A 27,166-nucleotide genomic window follows, 5' to 3' on the forward strand; every position below is an offset into this window, starting at 1 on the left:
AATTGGGAAGAAGAAAAGAACGTAACTAAGAAAAGCACACAAAAACAACACTTGATTATGCAGCATATAGCTGTTATTTAAAGTAGGTAAGAGTTAAAACCAGTATTTGGAAACTAGTAAACATCTGTATAATTCTACATTATTTGCTTAATGAGCAAATCAACAAAAAATTCTTTTGTTTTGTAATTTGCTATTAGCACAAGCTAAAGGGGGCCTGAATAAATTCCTTTTTATAATGTACAATATGAGATGTTTATAGGTAAATATAGGTAAATAGTTAAAAACAGACACTTTTTTGGTGTCTGAATGTTGTTATCCTATCATCTCTGTATCTGTTTTTTTATTGATATATTTATTTTTTGTCTCTTACAGCTTAAGAACAAAGGAGGGAAAGGAATACCTTTCCCAAATCAACTGCTTATATTATTAAACTCATTTGGAATGGACAATGGAATGTTCCCTACTTTTATCATGATCAAAAACCTCTTCCTTCTCTGCATTTCTATAAGTTTAGCCAATCACTTTGGGTAAGTTGTCACGTGTTTGACATTTTTTAACTGAAGACACTGTGTTCACAGATATGACTTAAAGAACATCTAAAGCTCTGTTTCCTCCCACTGTGTGGCAGGAAGAAAAATAGACTTGCATTTGATCCACTACTAATGTCAGGGGGAAAGGGAGCAATTATTTTTTCCCAATGAAATGTTCTGTTCCTCACCAATTTATGGACCAGTCCTATATCCCTTGCACTGCTGCTGACTGTGGTGAATACTGAAGTCAAAGGGAGTTTTGTGTGTACAAGAAATTCAGGATCACAACCATAGAGGTCAAGCCTGCCAGGTGCTGAATGTGCTGACCCCAATAGCAAGGCACTAAATTATATTTTAAACTTTAAGTAGATGAAGTTCCCATGACTTCAGTGGGAAAAAGTGCTTAACTTTAAATGCACTTTTTTGCTTGAACAGGGCCAGAGTGCTCAACACATTGCAGGGATTGAGCCCCTAGTGAGTTCTGATGTAAGAATTGCTGACACCTTTCTTCTTCTGGATCATAGTACACAAGGTACAGTTGGTGAAGCAAGCCATTTCAGGTTGTAATAGGGCAGAGAGAATTCAGTATGAGCTCCCAGTTATTAAAATTAATTATTTAAAAGTGAGCTTGCTCCTACTCAAAATGAAAATACAGGTTTGAAAGTTGAGAAAATATTTCGACAGAATATGTTACAAACAATTCTATTTAATTAAACTTTTTTAGGTGCCTACCTGAATCATTGTTTTCTGAATGTTAACTATAGCAAATATCACTGCTATATTTCACCTCTCAAAAAACCCCAAACATAGGTGTTTTCACTAACGTACCAGAAACAGCCTATGAAAGTGATTTTAAACAAAGCATTTAGCAAGGTTTATAGACATCTAAAGTGACTACATTTTGGTAAAAAGGTATGTATACAATTTTGTTGAAAAATAAATTTTCCTAATTTAATCCCATCCTGGGACATACATTAACAGCTCCCCACTTTGAAAAATACATAATAAAGATAGATTCAAATAAACTCCCCATCTCAACAACATTACATTTTTGAAGAGTTTGGAACTAGCACAGGAGCCAAACTTTGTGACTGGTGACTCTTTAAAATGCACAAAACTAACACCTGGGTGTGAACTCGATGGCTCAGACCCATCTGCAATATAAGCCTATTAAGACACTCAGAACTCTGTTTCCAGTCATTTGAGAAAAAGCAGACAGTTCTAAACGTGCATACTACAAGGAAGCTGGACAGCTGAAAAATTCAAACACTAGTCTATGGTACACCGGCTCCTGCTATCATGCAGCCTATGGCAAAGCTCCCATTGGATCTTATTGGGAGCAGAATCAGGCTCTTAGGTCTAGCGTCACAAAAATACTGAGGCGTAGTGATGCTCAGAGCCACCGGGCCTAACTCTTAGGCCTGAGTTTGGTGTGTGGACTCCCTATGCAATGAATGGGGAGAGAGAGGTGCCTTAGAATGAGCGATTCACAAAACCCAGCACCCTAGCTTGCTCCTCCTCTAAGCTACCCAGTGGGAGATGCTATGTTGATGGGTGTGTCCTAACCAGTGCCCATCTCTCAAAGATAGATGCCTAAACTCAGACTGCCTGGGGGCACCTACCTCTACTTGGGATTCTCAGCTGCTAACCTTCTCCTGGTGTTAGGCAGGAGGAGAATGACTACCTTGCATTTTACCAAAGGTGGGAAGGAGGACAAGGACAACAACCTCTCTCATAACTTTTAGTCCACTCCTCCTGCTCCAACTGAGGGAACTTCACATCAGAATGTACCATAACTCAGGGGTGAGAGCACTCACCTAAGAAATGACAGAGTCCCTGTTCAAATCCCTGCTCCTCCTCAGACAAAGTGGGGAGAACTGTGGGTCACCCATATCCCAAGTGACTTTCCTACCCACTGGGCTAAACGTTAGGAGGGAGGTTTCCCCTGGGGAGGTTGTGTACACTTCTTCTCCCCCTTTATCCCCAGCATTCTGTGTAAGCTTCTCTATAGGGCCTGATCCACTGGCAAGGTCTGAGCTGGATCAGGCCCTGCAAGCGAGCAATGCCTAGCTTACCCTGGTTTCTGCATTGATCTGAGCCTTAGGTGTCTGGCTATCAAGCATAAGGGACAGTGCACGTGCTCAGCAGCAGAAACATTGGTGCCTAGGGAACTTTTACTGCAAAAATTGAGGTGCTGAATGAGCTAAGCACCTATGGGGTTCAGAGGTAGCTGAGCAGAGTGTTTGTGAATCTCAGAGGGGCCTTGTTCTGGGATTTAGGTGCCTAAAGTGATAGTTAGGTGCCTACATCCTTTTGTGAATATGTACCTTAGTTTATTATAGAAATGAAAAGGAATTAGACAGTGATAGTTTGGCTCTACAAAGATGGTGGTAATTTGTTAAAATTTAACCATTTTGAGAAATGTGCTAGGATTGCAACCTTGAGGTCTCTGCCCTTTCACTTCACTGGTATAGTAAGCAGGAAAGCATGCAATAAGTTAGCATTAGCCATGTTTTCTTGGATAATATTCAGTCCTTTAACTGCTGTATGGTATTCCCTTTAACAAAGAAGTGTGGATTTGTTGATCTTTGAAGACAGGGTCTTCAAAGTGGCTAAAAATAGGAAAAAAATAATGGATAGAAATAAGCCTCAGGCAGGATTCATTGCAAAGTTTTGCCAGTGCACTTCAATTGTGACCTGCAACTCACCTGAGTTGTAAAGCCTGTACCATATAAACAGAGAGAGACAGTCCTGCCAAATTGGGCCATTTGATTCCATGAGTTAATCAAATAGCTATTAAGTACTAAAATGCGACTCTACAATACCATTTTTTTCCATTTGTGATCCAATAATTTACCCTAGGCCTGTAGAGGTAAACAGCTCTAATCCACTCTACTGTTGGTGCTACAGAATTCAAGTACTGAGGTAAGGTCAAATTGTCACTGTGCTCATGCAGCAGCCTCGGGGCAAAAGGTGGTGCAGTATATCTAAGTAGCTCTGCCTTAGAAGCAGCGGCAATGTCAGTGTATAGTTTAAGTGCTTTGGGATGCTTCAGGATAAAAAGGTACTATAATCAGATAAAATCTTAGGGTGGTATAGTAACAGTAGTAGCCCTTTGATTGCCACAGTTAACACTTATTATTGCCAATAGACTGTACTGTAATGATTTAGGATCATTTAGGTTTGGTATGCAGTGCTACATTTTAGTGTGTTTTATTATAAAACATTAAGGAAAAGTTGCTGTCATTTTGGACCAATGGACAAAGATTAAAAAACAAAACACCAAAAGAAGTTGTAGATGAAGGCTGTGATTTTCGAATCTTCCTAGGAGACTAAGACATGTAATACCCAATGAAATAAATGGGAATTATGTATCTAAATCCCACAGACGGTTTTTAAAATCTCAGCAAAAGCAAAATCTCAGCTGTAATTCTGGGCTATCATAAATATGGAATGATTGCTGAGAATTACATACAACATTAAGCCATGGGGGGAAAGAGAGGTGTAGAACTGTAAACATAGTTACATGGTGTTATTAAAAAAAGTGACAAAATTAAAATTCAGAGGTATAGATCAAATAAGAGCAGAATACAAAAACCCCCAACGCAGCATTGTTCATATAATAGCGATTTATGACCCTTGTTCTGCATAAACAGTCTAATGTGAGTCAAGCAGACTTCAACCTTGCTAGAATTAGACCTTAAGTTTTATAATACCTTACTCTACTGAGGTATTTTAAGATGCTTTACAATTTTGCTGAAACTAAAAATTAATCTGTACTATGATGTTAGTGAACAGTAAAAAATCAATTACAGTAAAAGCAAACAGCTACAGATTAGACAAAGGGTCTGATTTTTCATTCCTTGTGCACCCAAAACTTCCACTGAACTCAATAAATGTTTTGAGTGTGCAAGAAATACAGTATCCATTTGTCACAGAACAAACAAAAGGTGGGAATGTTTCTGATGTCACTGGGGGGTCGAAGACAGTGGACAGATTCTCCAGAGAATCAGTGGACCATAGCTGGCATCCCATAGAACAAGGAGTCACTTATTCAGTCTCTTACCCTGTGAAGTATGCGTTGCTTCTTGGGTGCAGTTGAGCATCTTGCAGTATCACGCCCTCAAAAGATTAATTTAGCTGTTATTTGGTAGAGGCTCACTTTATGAGTGACCAAAAATATCTTTTCGCTAATGAGAAACCTAACTGGGAACCAGTACTATTCATGCAGGAGGAGAAGTGAGGTGGATCTTAATCGCAGTCAGTCCAGCTTGCTGTTGACTCTTTCTGCGTTTAGAAAACTAAACTGTTAATTGGAGCTGGTCGAACATTTTCATCAAAAAGTCAGCATTGTTTTTTGAATTTTTGAACAGTTCTACTATTACTCAAGCAATTTGGAATGCCAGTAAGTAAGGCCCTGCTTTTCCAATAAATTCAGGCAGTAGAGAGTGATGGATGCATTGCAGCTCCCTGATCCTTAGCCGGCGTAAAAGTTAGAGCCAGCAGAGGGCCTATTCTAACCTTGTGTCAGTAGAGGATAAGTCATAGTATGATGCCCCCTACTGATCACGCTCCTCCTGATACACCCCTTCTCTTCCCTTGCTCTGGGATACAGCAGAGGATGTAGCAGAGTTGCTGCTGCCAGGTTTCCACCAGTGAAGGGCATTTCCCTACAGAAAAGGAGTAATTCTCCACCAGCTATCTCCAGCCTTAAAACTTGACAGTGATTTATCCCAGAGGCAGAAAGGCACAGTCTCTACCTCAGAAGAGAAAAGGGAAGAATTCTGAAAATCTCTCAAGTAGTAGAAGTAGTAGAAGTAGTCTTTTCATTCTTCCTCTGAATCAGGCATTTCATTGTTTTGGTTTCTCTTTTCCTAATTCCTTCCAGTTTGTCTCTATATAATAGCATGGTACACAGATGCCTATTCAGTCATGAGGAATGCTAATTCATTGGGACCCTAATTTCCAGCTGTGTCCACTCACAGCCTATTCCTTCCTTCCTTTTTTACCCCTTTACCTTGAAAGACCATCTGAAAAAAAAAAATGCAAAGCTTACGTACCCGTAGAACTACCAGTAAAAATGTTGTGCTGTGGAATGAATGCAATAGGACTTGGGGGCTTGGGCATAGTCTTTTGGTGAAAGGGACGAAGCTTAACTCATCTTCATAAAAATCTGTGGTTCTTCTGTGCAGCAAGAATCTAATTAATGTTTTTGGGATCACTTCATCCAAAGGAGGCATGGAAGACTAAATTACAGGAAGACTGTCGTAATACGCATTTGATATTGATCAACATTTGTCACTGAGGTATATTGTCGCAGTTTCAGAGTTAGCTGCACCTGTATTTCTCCTCCATAGTCCCTTACGGCCATCCACTTAAGGTTTCAGGCTCCGAGTCATTACCTCTCTTTGGTGGGGAGACCCAGGTTTTTTTCCCCTCCTGACCAAAGGTTTTAAGGCTACACATTCCCTTGGCATATACTGTACTGTGATATCCCCAGCAAACCAGTGCCTGTGCTTAGCTTGCTCTATGGGGATATGACCAGTGCGTGCCAGCAGTTACAAGTTACCACACAACTCTTGCTCTGCAAAGTACATTTATTCTTTGGATAAAAGCATCACAGAGAAAATATCTAAAAAAGTCCCCACATACTTACTAACGTACCAGAAAACTACCCATCTTCCGCAAGGGGAGTGCGATAGGCCAGCATTCCTTCTACGCCTTCAGCAAGGGCTGAGGTACCCTTTGGACCAAAGGTCCTGTCCATTTGCTGAAGCAAAAGGAAGATCCTGAATCTGTTTAAACTCAGTCTTTATATATCTCAAGTTCTTTCTTTGTCTCTTGGTCTCTGGAAAACGCAGTTGGAACCAGTGTATGCAAGCTATCTCATAGTGGCGGTACCTCACTGGAGCTGTTTATGGTCTCAGCGACTTGCCTTAATCAAACCCCACTGTATTTAGTTCTTGGTGGAGCTGTGGTGGCCCCTACCCCCATCTCTATAGAGTCGGGGACACTCATACATAAACCATTCCTAAATTTAATACAATGCTCTCCAAAGATACTATATGGGGTTGTACTATCTGCCACATATACAGGTAGAGAGACAAGGTGGGTGAGGTTATATTTTTATTGGGCCATCTTCTGTTGGTGAAGAGACAAATAAAAGATTACCCCACCCCCTTCTCTGTGAGACCCTGGGACCAACATAGCTACAAAAACACTGCAAACATTGACATGCAAACAGTTTTATATTTTGCAGAAGGGTCTAGCGTGCAGTTTAGATTTTGAGATTGCTAATGAAAAAGTAATTTACTTTGGGTTGGAGTTAAGGTTGTAATTTTACAATGAAATATGCAATTCTTTATATTTTATGAGAATGTGTTTCTTTATGGGTATGGTAAAAACTGCTATGTTATTAAGTACTATCTTCAGCCTTCATTTCCATACTTTTAAATGCTCAAGTTTTATAAATGATGTAATAGGTAAGTATGTTATTGTCACTGAGCAACTTTAATTGTTGGTAAAGAAATATTTTTGGTTTTGGAATGACAGTGGACTCAGGAAAGACCCCTAAGAGACAGTAAAAGAATTAAAAGCAAAAGAGACAAACTGCTTAAGATCAAACAAACATGAGCAAAATCAAGCAAGTATACTTCTTGTCAAACCAATTTAATATTGCAATCAGTTCAGCATAATCGAGGCCATCAAAACCAGCAGAAATGTCCAGCAATGCAAAACCTTATAACTCCCTAAAGATGCTCAGTCATCCACATTGAAAGGTAAACCATTCACAGTTTAAAGCATCACTGTCTCTGTTGCAATTTGGTCCAAAGCCTGACAGTTAACACTGACAGATTGTTTGTGATAAGGCGATGATATGCTGGTAGTTACTTGACAACAATTCTTGCAAGAACTTTCACAAGAAAGGGCAAATTAGACACTGAAAAATATTTTAGATTTCAAAGCTGCTTTTCTTTCTTGCGTTCTTTTTTAAGAATAGGGTTTCCAGTAGGACTGGAATTACACCAGAATGCAGAGACAAATTAATAGTTTGTGTAATAAATAGAGGGGCGTTTATTGGCACTAGGGTGACCAGACAGCAAAATGAGAAAATTCAGGACGGGGGTGGGGAGTAATAGGAGCCTATATAAGAAAAAGACCCCAAAATCGGGATTGTCCCTATAAAATCGGGACATCTGGTCACCCTAATTGGCACTCTCCTGGAGAAATTCAGTTGGCCAGGTACCAAAAGAAAGTTTACTTTTCTGAACTAGTATCTTGACTTCCCTTTTTTGAGATAGTTTTACAATCTAACAATTCTGATAATATATTAAACTGTTTAATGTGTAATTTAATTCCTTCACCTGAGACCAGGGTAAGGGCTGGGGATACGAGTGAGCTGGAAAATAATGAATCCTTAATGATCTTAGGACCTCCTTTTTAAAAAGGGCAATTTCATCTTTCCATCTATCAGGAGAAATAATTGAATATGTCCTTTTGCTGTTGTTGGGGAAAAGAAGCCGATTAAATGTTTTAAACAGGCTTCTGAGATTTTCCTTCTGTGTCTGCAATGCCAGCTGAATAGTTAGTACCTCTGTCACTTCTGTTACCTGCCTCCATTCACTAGGATGTTGTTTTCAACTAAACTGAAGGTGCAGCTGCCATATTATTTTAGTTGATCATTTGCACTGCACTATCCACCTCAGTGAGGCACTGGCCAATGGAGCAGATGTAGTCATAAGAGACAGAACTGGGAGTTAAATTAACCTGGAGAGCATAGAGTGGTTGGATGGTCTTGTGGCTTGGGCAAGGGGTGAGATTCAGTGTAGTGCCTCTAAGAACCTAGGGGGAAGGGTTAAAAGGGGCTTCAAGGCTTTGCACACTCCTGATCCTGGGCTGCTCAAGGGGCTGCCTCTAGCATAACTTAGCCCTCAGGGCCCAAGTTATAGCAGCCTCCCAGCGCTGCCCTGTAGGCTCTAGCATTTCTGGGAATCTCCATAGCACTGCCTGCTATGGTCCCCACACTGAAGTGCCCTCCTCCCTCCCCCTTGAATGCTCCCCTATATTATGGCTTGCAAGAAGGTTCGTCAAGTGCCTGCATTGGGGAATCGTCTGACAGAGCCCTTTTTACCCAACTAGGCCATTAAAAAGAATATCTTTTCAGTTTTCAAAAAGAGTCTTGGGTAAAAATTCTTACTGAAACATTTTTGAGTTCTGGTTTTTTGATTCAAAAACACAAATATTTGACCAGAAATTAAAATTTTTAGGCAAAACTTTTTGGTGAACAATATTTTTTTCACCAAAACAAAAAGGTCTTTCAGTGAAAATATTCCAGCCATTTCTCCTCGTGACCCCTTAGTTTCATTGTCTTTAGTAACGTATTCTTCATTCTAAAAATACTGGAAAGAAGTTAACATAGGTTCCTTCCTTATGCCCCAGACACAAGGTTAGGTTTGCTTTGTCTGTAAACTCACATAGAGCACCCTGGATCTGATCCCACAGTACTTGAGCAGACAGTTAAAGAAAGGGGGGGATAGGATATTTTGCTTGCTTAAAGGGCCACCAGGCCTGACATATTTAGACATGTCTGATGAAGTCTATGAGACTTTATATTGAACAAGGAATGCATGATTCGACCTAATGGCTGTAGAATCAGGTCCACAATGTATAACAGTTGTTTGCTCAATGCAAGGGATGAAAACAAGGAGGGGAGTAGAAGAATTGTTTATTCTGTGCTGTGCTTTTGAGAAACCAAGAAGATTTGGGGTGAAATCCTGGCTCCATTGAAGTAAATGGGAGTTTTGCCATCAGCCACTTGTTCATCTTTGATGTTCTGAGATTTCTCATACAGAAAGATATGTCACTACCTCTCCCAGCAGCAAAGCAAAAAGCAGAAGCAGAGGAGGGGCATGAGGAATAGAGGAAAACCATGCAGTTCACGTTGCAGAATTTCATCTGAATACTTCAGACTGTGGGAGAGGGTGGAAAATTGGAGGGAAGCAGGGTATGAGAGCTAATCCCCATGGATCCCTCTGAGACTGGCACAGCTTTTAATCTGTTCCCTTTATTTATTTATTTATTTATTTTAAACAGCTTCTCACTAATGCCAACAGCTTCAGGGAAAGATGACACCAACAATAATATTACCATATTCACCAGGATCTTGGATGGCCTACTGGATGGCTATGACAATAGATTGCGCCCAGGACTGGGAGGTACAGTAGAATTTCTATTGCATCATTTAGTGTCACTCTTGTGTAATTACTACAGTGAAGCGCACATAAAATGAATATATGTCAGTGGAACAAACCTGTTAAATGTACTTGCTCTGTCTACCTAACCAAATGGAAACAGAACAAAGCCTTTGTAAACAAATGGCTGATTGTGATGGGGAATAAGATACCATCCAGAAGTTGATGAGAGGACTCTCCTTCTTGCTAGAAGGACCCTGGCTGCTTGCCTTGACTGTAGGGATTCACAGCATCGCAGACCGAGCAAACTGTGGGCAATTAATTAATCCCCACTTAACAGTCTATATAAGAGGGATGTGCTCTCAGCTAAAGAGGGATGGATGGATGGGTCAATCAGTTTCTAGAAGGCTACATTTGGGAGGAGAAACAGGGGGTCCTTTTCCTCTGGAACATTGCTGAAGTGAGCTATTCAGACTTCATACCTTTACATTGGCCTTAGTTGAAGCAAGCCACAAAGACTGTGCTTTATATCATGCTTTGAGTGCGGGCAGCCTTGCTCAGTTATTTGCTGTCATAAATATAAAGGGAAGGGTAACCACCTTTCTGTATACAGTGCTATAAAATCCCTCCTGGCCAGAGGAAAAACCCTTTCACCTGTAAAGGGTTAAGAAGCTAACATAAGCCTGCTGGCACCTGACCCAAAATGGCCACTGAGAGGACAAGATTCTTTCAAATCTGGATGGGGGGGAACAAAGGTTTTGGTCTGTCTGTGTGATGCTTTTGCCAGAAACAGATCAGGAATGCAGCCTGTAAAGTTAGTAAGTAATCTATAAGTAATCTAGCTAGAAAATGTGTTAGATTTTCTTTTGTTTAATTGCTGGTAAAAGAAACTGTGCTGGATGGAATGTATATTCCTGTTTTTGTGTCTTTTTATAACTTAAGGTTTTGCCTAGAGGGATTCTCTAAGTTTTAAATCTGATTACCTGTAAGGTATTTACCATCCTGATTTTACAGAGGTGATTCTTTTACCTTTTCTTTAATTAAAATTCTTCTTTTAAGAACCTGATTGATTTTTCATGTTCTTAAGATCGAAGGATTTGGGTCTGTGTTCACCTGTACAAACTGGTGAGGATTCTTATCAAGCCTTCCACGGGAAAGGGGGTGTAGGGCTTGTGGGGATATTTTGGGGGAAGACATCTCCAAGTGGTCTCTTTCCCTGTTCTTTGTTTAAAACGCTTGGTGGTGGCAGCATACTGTTCAAGGACAAGGCAAAGTTTGCATCTTGGGGAAGTTTTTAACCTAAGCTGGTAAGAATAAGTGTAGGGGGTCTTTCATGCAGGTCCCCACATCTGTACCCTAGAGTTCAGAGTGGGGAAGGAACCTTGACATTTGCATTTGGCTCTTAAAGCAGTATGGTATACTTCACATGTATTGTTATACATTACAATAAAGCAAACCACAGAGGTGTTTCACGTAAGTATTGGTGAGCAGAATCCTCTGTTGCTTGGAGTGGTCTGCCACACTGATAACATTTCCAGTGCAGTAAAATGGTTATTTGTCTCTGGTAGACTCATTGAAAAAATATGTCAAGTGTCAAAAATATGTCAAAAATATGTCAATATGTATACTGTACAAAATTATATCTATCGCACAGCAGAGCCTCCTTACACAATAGATTATTTTTAATACTAATTTAAAATAACTCTGTTGAAAGAATTATATTTTGCAGCAATAAGGCAGTTCATTGCCAATTGTATCAGTATTTAGAAATCTTCAGTTGGGACCCTATCTTGACATAATGGGCCTGATCCTCACTCAGGCAAATCTCTCTTTCAAGTCAATGAGAGTCTTACCTGAATAAGGGCTGCATGGGCAGCTCCACTGTGAGACCATCACGTTACTTCTAGTAAAATGGGAAAGCCCCCGCACCAGTAACACTGTGGATCTTATCTGATGCCCTAGTCCTTAAAAAAACCAAACAAATTATATTTAGTTAGCTGTGTGTGGCCTAAGGCAATCCAGTCTCTCTGAAAAGAGGGCCTCTCTAAAACCCATTGAAGTCTTTCCGGTCACTCTCATTGGATTCAAATCGGGTTTGGATCAGGCTGGCCCATGACACATATTCTTCTAATCACCACTAAGGGTTTCTGTAGTTGAATAGGTTTGTGTTTTTCCTTTCGATAATATTTTCTTCTAATGTGATGCCTGACTTCACCTTCCCAAATATTTTAAGTTCCACAATTGGGAAATAACATGTACAAGTCGTGCAGAATAAATCAAACATATTTTATAGTGTGAGTGACAAAAATCTCTAGAAAAGGTAAAAATAAAAAATACCCTTTTCTATGATCAGCTAGATGTGATGAAATTGTATTTGTATACCTGCTGTGTAGCACTTATATCTGCTATTTGAAAATGCCAGTATTTAAAATTATATCCATTATCCCTGCTACTCCGACCTTGTCCAGGCCCTCTATACATTTCTCCTCTGGCTTCTCCTCACCTTCTGCACAGGTTTAATCTTCCTGTTCTGCTTTCCAAGACCTTTTACAGCCTGGCTTCCACTCACTTCTCTGCTCTTCTAGCCTTTTGCTCCCAGTCACTCTGATCAAGGTGTTCTGCTAGCTGCTTTCCTCTTGCTCTTGCAGACATTCATCCACACAGCTCCTGTTCCTGGAATCCCCTCCCCTGGACTTGGTCCACCAACTGTCCAAGTCCCTTCTTAAAAAGCAATACTTCCAAAACGTCTTTGAACCATAATCCTCTCCGCAGAGAAGTATTAATAATCCCATGGCTAAACGTGATAACCACAAAACAAGTTAAAAAAGATAAATCCCAAATGAAACTCATGGAACTAACAGACTGCGTCATGTATTTCACCATTCTTACACACCGCTCAGTGTTTCCACTGTCTCTTCCCTTGTTTGTTCAGTGAGTTGTCTATAGATTTTACACTCTTTGGGATAAGTACTTAGGGCCTGATTCACTATTGTCCTGTTTCTGGTTTAGACAGTTACGTCAGTGTGATGTAAGTATGATGTGTATGTACAATGCTACCATTCTGATTTTGCATTGGTGTAATTGACTTCCAAAGGTGTATAGCAATGCCTTTCAGGAACCAGGTCTTTCATACATGTCTGTAGGGCAGAGTTACAGTCAATTAATATTTATTAATGTTCATTTAGTTTGTATTTTAGAAGACTTTCTAAGCCTACTCTCACCACTATGACACCATTGAAAAAAATGGGACTTGGGCTCCGAGCTCACTTAAAATCTTCTGAAAATCCCATGCTTAAAAACAACATTAAGTCTGGGATTGTTAAAGGACCCAAAGACTTAGGCACCCAAAGCCCATTGAATTTCAATGTTTTTGGCTTCTTAGAAAATCCTGGCCTAAGATAGCAAATGTAGTTATTAATAGAAAAAGAAATACATCCAGAGTGTATATTTGTTTGTTATAGAAATTACTGATTCAGGGTCTGTGTCTCTTTGATACAGAGAGAATAACTCAGGTGAAAACAGACATCTACGTTACCAGTTTTGGTCCAGTGTCAGACACAGAAATGGTAGGTTATAGCATATGAATCCTAAATCAGTATTATTTCTGTTGTTAAAATACCTGTACAATTATTATTTCTTTTGAGACACATTATTAACATGACTGATTCTTTATGTCAGGAATACACCATTGATGTTTTTTTCCGACAAAGCTGGAAAGATGAAAGACTTCGATTCAAAGGACCGATGCAACGCCTCCCTCTTAACAATCTGCTTGCCAGCAAGATCTGGACTCCAGACACTTTCTTCCATAATGGTAAAAAATCTATAGCTCACAACATGACAACACCGAACAAACTTCTACGCCTTGAAGATGATGGCACCCTACTCTATACCATGAGGTAAGGATTTTTCCGATTTCTTTTTATTCTTACTCCCTAGTAGCTCTACAATTACTTGTTTGGAATGTCAGATTTTTCTCAGAATAGAATCAATAAAGTAGACTTTTTGCACATTTTTATGAGAATATCAAGAGAAAATGGAAAGCATAATCGCTGCCTATAATTACTAATTAATTTGCAGCTTCTGAACAATGCTAATGCTGAAATATTTTCTTTGGTGAAATGGAATGCATATTCTCTGTGGAGCAGATGATTCAGTCCTACTGTTTTATGTAGGTCTGTACTCTCCTATTACTTTTGATTTCAACTGCTCTGCTGATGTGATGTGAGAGAGCTGTTTTAATTACCAGAAAGTTAAATCTGTCTCTGGTATAGTACATCTTGAACTCTTAAAGCTTCTGTTTGTTTCTAGTTCTAATTTAGCTAAAGGACAAGCCATCACTGGAATAAAGCCTTGCAGGCAGTAGATAGGGCATTACAAAGCTATTTAACAAGTGCACTTTTAAGACAAAGCTGGTACATTTTTTAGTCTTTCAGAATCAGATCTATGTCTGAACTTTTCAAGGCCCTGCTTCTTATCTGATCTGATGATATTATGAAGCCTCATCAATTCTTAACCTAGATATTATATCAGTGATGTTAAAGCATGACCTACTTTATTTCAAATTCTCCAAGAACAACTCCTACATTACTGGAGCCTGCTTTGTTCGTTATACGTAATTCATCTGCAGTAATTAAGACTGCTTTGTATCTGTAGCAGGGCTTTCATTGAGAGTGTAGTCATATGGACAGCACTTAAAAAGAGATTTTAAAAAATAAAGAAGAAAGCATTTACCCTAAGCTTATGACATATGAGTATCTGCCAAATCTAAGCGAGGCCTAAATCCCTGCCTCATAACTCTTCTTTGAAAAGAACAGAAAGATCTAGGAATGACTAGGAATTTAAAAAGGAAAAGAAAAAAGACTTTGTACTGAAATAAAGGTATTTTAAACAAAAGAGCACAACTAAATAACCAGTCCCATAGAGCAGTGGTTCCCAAACTTGTTCCGTCGCTTGTGCAGGGAAAGCCCCTGCTGGGCTGGGCCGGTTTGTTTACCTGCCGCTTCCAGCAGCTCCCACTGGCCTGGAGCAGCAAACCGCAGCCACTGGGAGCTGCGATCGGCTGAACCTGCGGACGCAGCAGAACAAACAAACCGGCCCGGCCCAGCAGGGACTTTCCCTGCACAAGCGGCAGAACAAGTTTGGGAACCACTGCCATAGAGATACTGTGGTTCGGTAACTCCCCTAACTTTCTCTGTTCCTCATTGCTGTTCTTTTTCACATGGATGGTCATTATAATGATCTCAGTGGGAAGTCCTGAAACAAATTGGGGAGACATTAAAAACAACAAACAGTGTGTGTATGTGTGTTTACAATAGTTGCAAAAGAAACCCAAGTTCCCAAACTGTATTAAAGGGGCAGGCTGTAATTCTAGTCTCTCTGACACTGAGGTTACCTTGGTGGAGCTCAACTGATGGCCATGCACTTGCTCGCAGTAGACATTGGTGTATATAAAGTCAGAGTCAAACCTTCAGTCTATATGGAGCCAAGCCAGGTACCTTCTGTTGCGTAGCAGAAAATCACAAGTTTACAGCTTGCATGTGATACTTGAGAGAGCATTTGTTTTACAACATTTAGGACATTGAGTTAACTCTTTCTGATGGCTTCAGTTCAGACAGCAAGTTAAGGCTACCTGGATTGTCAGTCACATGGTTTTCTTCCAGGTTACAGAAAAGCCCACAAAGTCCATGTAGCTCAACAATGTAAAATAATTTCTGATGTTATGGGGGAAGAGGAAAGGAAGGAGCAGAAATAATGTTATCATATATATCATATTAGGGAATGAAATCCATCTCTTTTTAAACAGCCTACTTTCAACTTTATGACAATTTTAAAATTTCAGATAAAACAGTTGTGTCATCCTGTTGTATGTATCATCCTACTGAATCCTAGGCTGGGAGAGTGTCTGTGTAATACATAGTCAGATCAAGATGTCTCTAAGACGCTGTGCTACGTTAAGAGTGTCAGCTCTTTCACAATTGACCATTTCTGAGGTAGATTTCAGTGGTAGAAATAATATGTAGTAGTTAATCCCTAAAGAAATGACTAATAGCTGTAAAATGTCAAATTTCAAAAGTGTGACAAGGAGAAAACACAAGGCATGTCAATAGGTAAAGTTACACCCATCCCAGAGCTCTTAACTCATTTTGGGCAATTGGCAGAGAACTCTGCCTTCAGGTGGAGTAGAAAAACTTCCATTTTTAAACAACAAAGGGTCTAAACGTCTCATGGGAAATTTGCCCAGAACTTATTGACAAAGTGCTAAAGATGCAACCGTTTCCATGATATCATGGAAAGGGCTACCCAAATACCCTGGGAGAACCTGCTTCAGTACAGGAGGAAAAAAAAACCCACTGACTACACACTCCTAGTTGTCACTTTCTACCCTACACTGGAACCCATATGAGGTATCATCAAGTCATTAAAAGCCACATTTGATGGGGATCACATGCTGAAAGAAATCTTTCCTGAACCCCCTCTTCTGGCCTTCAAACAACCCCCCTAGTATCATCAAGCTCATTATCAAAAGCAAGCTCCCTACCTACCAAGACACACCAACTCAAAGCAGCACCAGACCCTGCCAGAATAATAGATGCAGACCCTGCAGACGTATCTCCACTGCTACAAGGATCAGTACCTCCACAACATACCTTTCAAGATTCATGGGTCATACACATGCCTATCATAACAGATGGTGTACCTCATCTAGTGCATTAAATACCCCAATAACAATTATGTGGGCGAAACAAGACAATCACTTCACTCTCGAATGAACTCACACAGAAAAATGATAAATGACAAAAACACCCTATTAAATGTGGGTGAACACTTTTCACAAAGTGATCACTCTGTAGCTGACCTCTCAGTCCTCATCCTCAAAGGACACCTGCAGAACATCTACAAAAGGTGACCCTGCGCACTTAAATTCATAACTCTGCTAGACACCAAAAACTATGGACTCAACAGGGACACTGATTTTATGGTTCATTATAACAGTTTGTAACACACCATACTGCCTGCAACTCCTAATTACCTACTTCAAACACCTTATGCATAACAATCTAATCCTCAATTGCCCACTTCCTTTCAAGTGACCACCTACCACATGTGTTACTCCATGGCATATGCTTAACAACCTGTCCCTAGCTCAGACACTCTGATTTCCTTCCCCAGACCTGAAGAAGAGTTCTCTGTAGCTCAAAAGCTTGGACCTTCCACCAACAGAAGTTGGTCCAATAAAAAATATTACCTCACCCACCTTGTCTCTATGGCTGGGTCAACACAGCAACTAGACACCTGCAGCTGGCCTCTGACAGCTGACTCGAGCTCATGGGGCTCAGGCTGCAGAATTGTTTCATTGCTATGTAGACTTGTGGATTCGAGCTGCAGCTCGGGCTCTGGGACCCTCCCACATAACAGGGTCTCAGAGCCCAGGCTCCAGCCTGAGCCAAGATGTCTACACAGCAATGAAAGAAGCTCCGCAGCCCAAGCCCCACAAGCCAGAGTCAGCTGGCATGGGCCAGCCGCGGGTTTTTCTTTGCTGTGTCGACACAGCTATAGTCAGTTAAAACAAACTGAGGACAAATTGCACCCCAGTGTAACTCCACCGCCATTACATCAGGGCTAGATTTAGCCCATAAAGTTCAGAACCGAAGTGTAACCTGGGAAGCTTCTTACCAGGATTGGCTCCAGGCACCAGCTTTCCAAGCAGGTGCTTGGGGCGGCATTCAGAATGGGGCGGCCGTCCGTGTCCCGTGGCGGCAATTAGGTGGCAGCTCCATTGCTCTTCCCGCCGTGGCGGCTTTTGGGTTACAGCTCCACCGCTCTTCCGGGCATGGCAGCAATTCGGCGGCAGCTCCGCCACTGTTGCAGCAGCAATTCGGCGGTGACTGCTTGGGGTGGCAAAATTGGGAGAGCCGCCCCTGCTTCTTAGTGGCATAACCTCATGAAAGACCTGGAGTCCATTCTAAAGGGATCAGCAAAAAGAAACCTGAAGCCGGATGCACCCCTCTGCTTCTATAGTGGAGGGAACCTGAATCTGTGGATCCAGGCTAAGGAGTGAGTTCTTGCTCTGTGGCTTCTCTTCAGGGTCCTGGGTCTGGGAATCCAGAAAGAAGGGAGGGATGCAAGGCTGAAGTGATGGCTACATCCCCCCCCAAAAAACCTCAGGTGGGAAAGTAAAATAGAGTCAGAGTGGTGGAGGGGAAGGACACAGCTCCTTTCTCACTACTAAAAGCAGAGGGAAGCTCCCCCTCCCTACCCTGGCTTGGCTAAGCATCCATCCGTTGCCTCCAGCTGGCCTGGTGAGGACTCCCTTCCTGTTTTATAGTTTGCTGTAACCACTGCAGAACCTTTTGTGAATACCAGCACAAGATAAATGGTGAGTCAGCATTAACTAGCATAGGTTTCCTCCTAGACACTGTGTAAATCCCTCTCCCTACTGCTCTCATGGTTTAGGGGTGTCACAGTGGCCAATCAGGGCATATCAGCAGTGTGGAGGCACAGGGCCTCAGCATGAGAATAAGCCTTGCTTCTTGTGGCCTCCACCAGATCTTCTTGGTTCTTTGTGGTTTGTAAATTTTTGGGCCAACCCCCTGCTAATGTGGGGGGCTTTTCCCATCCATCTCTGAGGAAGAATTGGGAAGAAATGTATGGGGTTTCCCAGCCTGCATGCAGCAATAATCTCTATATGGAGAGAATCGGTATCTGTGTCATGGCTGGAGATATCTGAACTACTTTCATAGCCTTCCACTTGGGCTGTCTGAATGATTACCCAAGAGGAGGGGGAAGAGAGCAGTGTGAGTGGTGCCGCACAATCTCTTTTGAATTCCAAATGTACAGTATTTAATCAGGTTAGCAAGAGACTATGGAAAAGTCTTATTGGCTAGGATTTTCATAAAATAGTTATTTGAAAGATGGAACAAAGTAACTGATAAAGACCTACCTGTTGACAAAAAGAGACCCACACACGTTATGGACTAGCTTGTAAAAAAATCCTAATCAGAACACAACAAGGAATATCATAAATGTGAGCGAAACAGGTAAACACTGAAAGTGTGAGAACTTTAGTACGTGAATCAAAATACGAGGAGAAAAAAACTCTACTAGATTATAACTTGAAGTTGTGCCACTGTACAAACAGATATGATGCTTTATTTTAATAGCCTACACACAGTAATAGGATAACATGCAAAATAGTACTCAACCAGTCGCTTCCATTTAAATGGAAAATAGTTTTATGATAATTTTAGTTTCAAACTTCCTGCTTTAGAATATTTGAAGAAATATATTTTCATTATGATGAAAATACATTTTTTGAATTTTGCATTTTATATTGCATTTTATATTGTCTGGGACAGAAATAAAGGAACTATTTTAAGGCTTTTTGCCAGTGAAGTATTAAAAATATGCTTCTATGTATGCATGTTATCAAAGTCCCTCTAGATCACAATAAAACCAAAATATACCACATAGACTGATTTCACAGAACAATTACTATAGCAGTGTTCTATGCAGTAAAAACCAGAAAGTTGATTTTCATTTGGTTAGTCTTATTTGCTTTCTTTTGCTAATAAGGTTTATACTGTACAAACCCAGGTCATGTAATTAATGTTGCAAATTCTATTTCTACCCCTAGGGGGGAGTATTGTCTTTATCTGCATTTCTGAAGTGTCTATTCTCTGAAATCTATTTTTAATACGAGCAGCAACGGACTTATATATGCTAACAAAGGAATCGCTTTTTCTGTTGGTCTACATAGTGATTTCGTAACTTTGCGAAGGCAGGAAAAAAGTTCACTTTTTTTTACTGGGAATTTTAAAAAATCTAGTACATATCATTACACCAGAAATAAAAGCACAAGGCAGTTATGTGAAAATACATTTGTGAAGCTTCCTTGTTACATAAAGCTTTTAAAAAATGAGGACAGCAGATAAGAAATCTTTGTTCCTGCTAAAGAGAATCAAAACAAAACAGCTAAGTGAACTGTTTTGTTTGTTTGTTTGGTTTGGTTTTTTGCAATGGGAATGGAGTATAAAGGAAGAGGAGCTTTGGAAAATTTTCAGTGTTAAACCTCTATAGTGAAATTGTGGGAGCATGAGTCTGCATTTTTAGCTAAAATGTGTGTAAAAGTAATGTGTGTACCAAAACTGTGTTTTTAACCACAATTTAATTTCTGACCAGCACTTCTTAGGAAATTATAATAATTTCAAAACCTGCATATCAACCCATGTACAAATATGAAAATATTCAAATATCGGTATTTTTCATGGAGGCCACATAAAAGTCAGTAATGTGGAACATGGATAACTTAAATATCCACTTGATGGCAGCATAACCACATTTTTGTTACCTTTACAGAATGGCTACAGTTGTCAATGCTCAAAACATTTGATCAGGTTTCAGAGTAACAGCCGTGTTAGTCTGTATTAAAAAGAAAAAGAAGTACTTGTGGCACCTTAGAGACTAACTTAGAGACAATAAATTGGTTAGTCTCTAAGGTGCCACAAGTACTCCTTTTCTTTTTGCGAAAACATTTTATGTAACATTAAGATCAAATATATTGGTTGCATTTGTATAATGCCCAGGTGCATTTTAGTTTATAATCTACCCTTTCATGAAATATTTTAATCCAAAGAAAGCATTTGAATATTGTTTAGCTATTACAATTAATTAATGGGGAGTTATGGGGTTCTTTTCAAGACTCCCTCAGTAAAGGCCAACCTTCCCTTTGGAAAAAAAGAGAGCTCTTTCAGTCAAAACTCTTGGTTGTTTTTCTTCACATAGTCATCACAGCAGGACCTATGCCAGATATTGTCAATTCACAGCTGTGGATTTCATTAAATGGACCTGACTGTGGGAGTAATTAGCAGACCTGTACTTTAGAAAGACGGGGCCAGTGTTCAGTCAATAGCTGGCTAGATTGCATCCCTTTTGTTCAATCAGTGTAGTTTGTTCTCATTTCAGTACAAGAGACTATATTTACATATGTGTTTATATGTATAAGAATGCCTGGCCAGTGCTTTGAAAGCTGTACAGATATTAAAACAAATAACAAAAACAGAACAAAACCAAAAAAATTTCAGTAAGTCTCAAAATAATTTAATCACACGAATTTCCCCTCTCCCTCTCACCCCCATTGCTTCCCTTTCATTCACTCTCAAGGTTCAGTCAACTGCTTCCTGACCGCAGGACAAAACTGATTTTCTCAGGGACCCAATCCTGCAGAGAGCTGAAAAACTCCTGAGATGCTAAGCACTCTCAGCTTCCACTGATCCAATTCAGGGTCTAGCAGACCAAAGGGGAACCAGAGTCAAGAGCTCTCTGTCACAAGGGTCCTCCTGTTTAAAGCAGGGTGCTATCAGCTCAAGCACCTCAGTTGCTCGCTCTCCTCATGTGACACCATCACAGTTCTGGAACAAGGCTGTGAACAAGGATCCATTAGTTAAAAACAAACAGCTTGTCTTACACTTGGAAGGAAAATCAGAGCGAAGTGCGGTATATAAAGTTTTTACTACAAGACATATCACCTAATAATCAGGCAGTTGCATTCTGTACGAGCTGCAATTTCCAAATGGTTTTTAGATGTAGCTCAAAATAGAGTACAGCCTATCTTGTAGATAGTAAAAGCGTGGAAGACTGTGTGGAGATCTGCATCATAAAGAAAGGGTCTCTCACAGCAACCTTCTGGCTGAGGAAAGTGATAAAAAAGCATTTCCTGGACATTCAGGAGAACCAACAATAGCCTCAGGTTGCCAGTCTATGTAGAAAATAGCAAGCATATACCTTCATGAAGGGCAATTGATATAATCTATCATTCCATCTGGTTGTTTCCCCCATCCTGTAAGTCTTATCTAGATTCAGTGTCTACCAGTTAGCATTCATCCATCAAATCATAGAATTGTAGGGTGGAAGGGACCTTGAGAGGTCTTCTAGTCAAGTCCTCTGCACTCAAGGCAGGTCTAAGTATTATCTAGACCAGTGGTTCCCAGACTTGTTCCATCGCTTGTGCAGGGTAAGCCCCTGGCGGGCCGGGCTGGTTTGTTTTCCTGCCTCATCTGCAGGTTTGGCCGATCGTGGCTCCCAGTGGCTGCAGTTCGCTGCTCCAGGCCAATGGGAGCTGCTGGAAGTGGCGGCCGGTACGTCCCTCTGCCCGCGCCTCTTCCAGCAGCTCCCATTGGCCTGGAGCAGCGAACCGTGACCACTGGGAGCCGCAATCGGCCGAACCTGCGGATGCAGCAGGAAAACAAACCAGCCCGGCCCGCCAGGGGCTTTCCCTGCACAAGGGCGGAACAAGTTTGGGAACCACTGATCTAGACCATCCCTAACAGGTGTTTGTCTAACCTATTCTGAAAAATCCCCAATGACAGAGATTCCACAACCTCCCTAGGCTATTTATTCCAATGCTTAACCTTTCCTAATGTCAAACCTAAATTGCCCTTGCTTCAATTTAAGCCCATTGCTTCTTGTCCTATCCTCAGAGGTTAAAGAGAACAATTTACCTCCCTCCTTCTTGTAACAACCTTTTATGTACCTGAAAACTGTTATCATGTCCCCCATCAGTCTTCTCTTCTCGAGACTAAACAAACCCAATATTTTCAATTGTTCCTCATAGGTCATGTTTTCTAGACTTTTAATGATTTTTGTTGCTCTTCTCTGGACTTTCTCCAGTTTGTCCACATCTTTCCTGAAATGTGGTGCCCAGAACTGGACAAAATACTGTACTTGAGGCCTAATCAGCACAGAGTAGAGAAGAAGAATTACTTCTCATGTCTTGCTTACAACACTCCCACAGGGGTTCTCAAACTGGGGGTCATGACCCCTCGGGGTCATGAGGTTATTACATGGGAGGGTCACGAGCTGACAGCCTTCATCCCAGACCCCGCTTCACCTCCAGCATTTATAATAGTGCTAAATATTTTTAAAAAGTGTTTTATATTTATAAGGAAGGGTGCACTAAGAGGCTTGCTGTGTGAAAGGGGTTGCGAATACAAAAGTTTGAGAACCACAGTGCTAATACATCCCAGAATGGTTTGCTTTTTTTGCAAGTATTACATTGTTGACTCATATTTAGCTTGTAAGCCCTTTCTGCAGTACTTCTTCCGAGGTAGTCATTTCCCATTTTGTATGTGTGCAACTGATTATTCCTTCCTAAGTGGAGTACTTTGCATTTGTCCTCATTGAATTTCATCCTATTTATTTCAGACCATTTCTCCAATTTGTCCAGATCATTTTGAATTTTAATCCTGTCCTTCAAAGCACTTGCAACCCCTCCCAGCATGGTATCGTCCGCAAACTTTATAAATGTACTCTCTATGCCAGGGCAGGCAAACTTTTTGGACTGAGGGCCACATCGGGTTTCCAAAATTGTATGGAAGGCTGGTTAGGGGAGGCTGTGTCTCCCCAAACAGCCAGGCGTGGCCCGGCCCCCGCCTCCTATCCGACCCCGCCCCGACACTTCTCGCCCCCTGATGGCTCCCTCGGGACTCCTGCCCCATCCAAACCCCACATCCCCTGATGGACCCCGCAGGACTCCTGCCCCATCCACCACCCCCTGCTCCCTGTCCCCGACCACCCCCCACCCCTGACTGCCTCCTGCTGCCCCATCCAACCCCCCTCTCATTCGTGACTTGCCCCCCAGGACTGCTGCCCCATCCAACCTCCCCGTTCCCCGCCCTCTGACCACCCTGACCCCATCCACACCCCCACCCCCTTATCACCCTCCCAACTTCCCTGTCTTCTATCCAATGCCCCCTTCTCCCTGCCCCCTTACCGCGCTGCCTGGAGCACCGGGTTAGGCTGCAGCTCTGCAACTGCGCTACCTAGCCACCCAGAGCATTGTGCCGGTGGCGCAGCACGCTGAGGCTGCAGGGGAGGGGGAGCAGCAGGGGCTGGGGACTAGCCTCCCGGGCCAGGAGCTCAGGGGCTGAGCAGAAGGGTCCCGGGGGCCGGATGTGGCCTGCGGGCCGTAGTTTGCCCACCTCTGCTCTATGCCGTTATCTAAATCGTTGATGAAGATATTGAACAGAACTGAATCCAGAACTAATCCCTGCAGAACCCCATTTGAAATGCCCTTCCAGCTTGACTGTGAATTACTGATAACTACTTTCTGGGAATGGTTTTCCAACCAGTTATGCACCCACATAGTAGCACAACCTAGGCTGTATTTCCCTAGTTTGTTTATGAGAAGGTCATGCGAGACAGTATCAAAAGCCTTAGTAAAGTCAAGATATATCACACATTCTGCTTCTCCCCATCCCCAAGGCTTTTTACCCTGTCAAAGAAAGCTATTAAGTTGGTTTGGTGTGTTGTTCTTGACAAATCCATGATGACTATTACTTATCACCTTATTATCGTCTATATGTTTGCAAATTAATTGCTTAATTATTTGCTCCATTATCTTTCTGGGTACAAAAGTTAAGCTGACCAGTCTGTAATTCCCTGGGTTGTCCTTATTTCCCTTTTTATAGCTTGGCACTATATTTGTTCTTTTCCAGTCTTCTGGAATCTCTCCGTCTTCCATGACTTTTCAAAGATAATCACTAATGGGTCAGATATCTCCTCAGTCATCCCCTTGAGTATTCTAGGATGTATTTCATCAGGCCCTGGTGACTTGAGGACATCTAACTTCTCTGAGTAATTTTTAATTTGTTCTTTCCCTATATTTTCCTCTGATTCATTCTCACTGGCATTTATTAAGTTAGATGTCCAATTGCGACTAAATATTTTGGTGACAATTGAAACTATACCCAATCCATTAGACACTGGGCAAGCCACACTGGACAGGTCAGGTGAGACGGAGACAAAAAGGAGTGATGTGATGTGGCTAATAAAGACATCACAACCTAATTTCCCATATACAGATTGAAGAGATGGGATGGTAGAACAAAAACCCACGAGAAACAGCCCGCAGGCAGATGAGCAGTTGTCCAGTACTACCTTCTGCAATCTGAAAGAAAGAAATAGAACCATTGTAGGGGATTACATCATCCTGCCAGGGTCCACAGGCAAGGAAACAGCTTCTCATGGGCAAGGGTACTAGAGGCAGCTGACAGATCTAAAAGAATCTGCATGGCTACTTGGTTTTCTCCACTGCTGGGAGGAGACCAATCACGACAAAGGGCTCCTGAGTCATTACCCGAAAATTGTAATCGTGTTCCTAACTGGCAGTAACATTATCTGAAGCACATCTTTTGTTGTGTTGAAAGATCAGTGAATTACCTGAAAGGTTGTTTTAGGGTGGATTATCCAAAAGAGTATATGCTATAAATCTCACATATTTATCTAGTCCAACAACATATAATGGGAAATCTGCCTTAAACTCAGAGAAATTGGGGCAGCGTCTTGTTTTGGAGATGTATTCTGTGAAAGACTTACACAGATTTTTCCCATACAGCACCGCAATGTCCTTTAAATTCTTCTCATGACAGATTATCAGAATATTTTAAAGCAGTGACATAAATATAGACCAAGAATGTAGGATATCTGATCAAGATATGTTCCAGCATTAAGCTATAAGGTTTAGAGAATTTTGAAGCATATTACACGTCTGAAATGAGGCCCATTACACACTTGTCTTCTTGCATCTGGCACCACGTCCCTGCGGCCCCGGGGTGGGGGGAGGCAGAGGGCTCTGCGCGCTGCCCTCACCTGCAGGTACCTCCCCTGAAGCTCCCATTGGCCACAGTTCTCCATTCCTGGCCAATGGGAGCTGTGGGGGGGCAATGCCTGCAGGTGAGGACAGCACGTGGAGCTCTCTGTCCCCTCCTCCCGCAGGGGTCGCAAGGACGTGGTGCTGGCCACTTCTGGGAGTGGCGAGGGGCTCGCAATCCCACGGGCCGGATCCAAAGCCCTGAGGGGCTGGATACAGCCCGCAGGCCGTAGTTTGCCGACCCCTGGCCTCTAGCTGCTGGTATGACATATAGACTGTATTGGCATGTTACAGATGAAAGGCAGGTATGCAACATGCCTTGCACTTCACTGACATGCCCCAAAATGTTGCATTCCAATGTCAAATTGCACAAGCAATTTCATTCTGTTCGCATGTGATACTCTACAAAACCTAGCTGAAAATTGTATCCATTTTGCTTATCCTGGAAATCTAAAATTTCAAAGATGATGCTAAACTAATTCCGATATCTCAGTTAATTCATATCCAAGTGATTACCTTTTAAAATTTCAAGATTGCTGAGGTGAAGATTTGCTTTCTAGTATGATGGGGGAACTAGTTTCTGGAACTGAAGGGAGCGATTCTCTGTAGGTGAGGAGTTCAAGATCTCAAACTGATGGGGAAGGATGCTTTTTGTACAAGGTATGAAGTCTTTAAAAATAATGCTACTCTCCATGGGGGAAGCTTTGTTGGTTCACAGGGGAATCCTTGTTGGCTTAAAGACGTTCTTTTTGGGAAAGAGTAGTCCCCACAGTGTCTTTCCCTCCCCGACAGTTCTTCTGACTGACCATGTGTGATGAGTGCTGGTTTCCATCACCCTTCTGCATGGCTGCCTAATCTTTGTCTTTTGACTGGAGAGCTCAATCGCTAGAATGGGCTCCCTAGTCCAGTTCATTACCTGAAATTATAACCATCTTTCTAACTGCCAATAACTTTATCCAAAGGACATTTATGTTTGTGCTGAAAACCAGACTCCCAGTGAATTATCTAAGAAGTTGCTATAGCAGAGTCTCTTGCTAGCACCCAATATAATAATTAGAGATGGAAAAGTCCACATGAATTGTCTAATTCATAGCCTCTTCCTGTGACCAGCTGTTTCCTTCAGTCTGGTTTCTAGTAACTTGTCTACTCTACTCTAGCAAAGTTTCAAGTGATGGGTCTCAAAACATTTTCCTTGGAGATCTCACTTTAAGGAATTTTTTTTCTTAATATTCAGCCCAACTTTCCTTTTCTTAATTTCATCCCATTACTTAAAAACTATACTCCCAACAACCAAGCAAAATAATTCACATCTCTCTTAGATGTTTATACTTCAAAAATGTCTAGTATCCCTACTTATTCTGTGCTTCTTAAATAATAGTACTAAGATTTGTTAGATAGATATACAACTATGAGTTCTATTGCACTGCACTCATTAAACTCTCACATAGTCACTAGGCTCAATGTAAAACCTAGGGAGAATTTCCTGGGGGTGCTCTCTTCTTTGGTTATTCAGGTCAGGAATCTGGAGTGGATGCCCCTGGGAATATAAGAACATATGAATGGCCATACTGAGTGAGACCAGTGGTCCACCTAGTCTAGTATCCTGTCTTCCAACAGTGGCCAGTGCCAGATGCTTCAGAGAGAATGAACAGAACATGGCAATTAAGGAGCAATCCATCCCCTGTTGTCCAGTCCCAGCTTTGGGTAGTCAGAGATTTAGGAACACCCAGAGCATAGGCTTTTCATCTTTGACCATCTTGACTAATAGCCATTGATGGACCTATCCTCCATGAACT

The 27,166-nt window shown here is 41.5% G+C and overlaps 1 protein-coding gene across 1 annotated transcript in view; it reads left to right on the forward strand.

Moving 5' to 3' along the window:
- The first annotated feature begins 441 nt into the window (after positions 1–441).
- Positions 442–27,166, forward strand: part of GABRA5 (gamma-aminobutyric acid type A receptor subunit alpha5) — a 79,587-nt gene continuing 52,862 nt past the window's right edge. The window contains exons 1-4 of the mRNA XM_077807122.1: positions 442–527; positions 9,624–9,745; positions 13,220–13,287; positions 13,400–13,620. Coding sequence (XP_077663248.1) covers positions 442–527; positions 9,624–9,745; positions 13,220–13,287; positions 13,400–13,620 — 497 coding nt within the window. The remainder of the gene's footprint in view (positions 528–9,623; positions 9,746–13,219; positions 13,288–13,399; positions 13,621–27,166) is intronic.

The sequence above is a fragment of the Eretmochelys imbricata genome, chromosome 1 (genome assembly GCF_965152235.1).
Source record: "Eretmochelys imbricata isolate rEreImb1 chromosome 1, rEreImb1.hap1, whole genome shotgun sequence".
Classification (NCBI taxonomy): domain Eukaryota; kingdom Metazoa; phylum Chordata; order Testudines; family Cheloniidae; genus Eretmochelys; species Eretmochelys imbricata.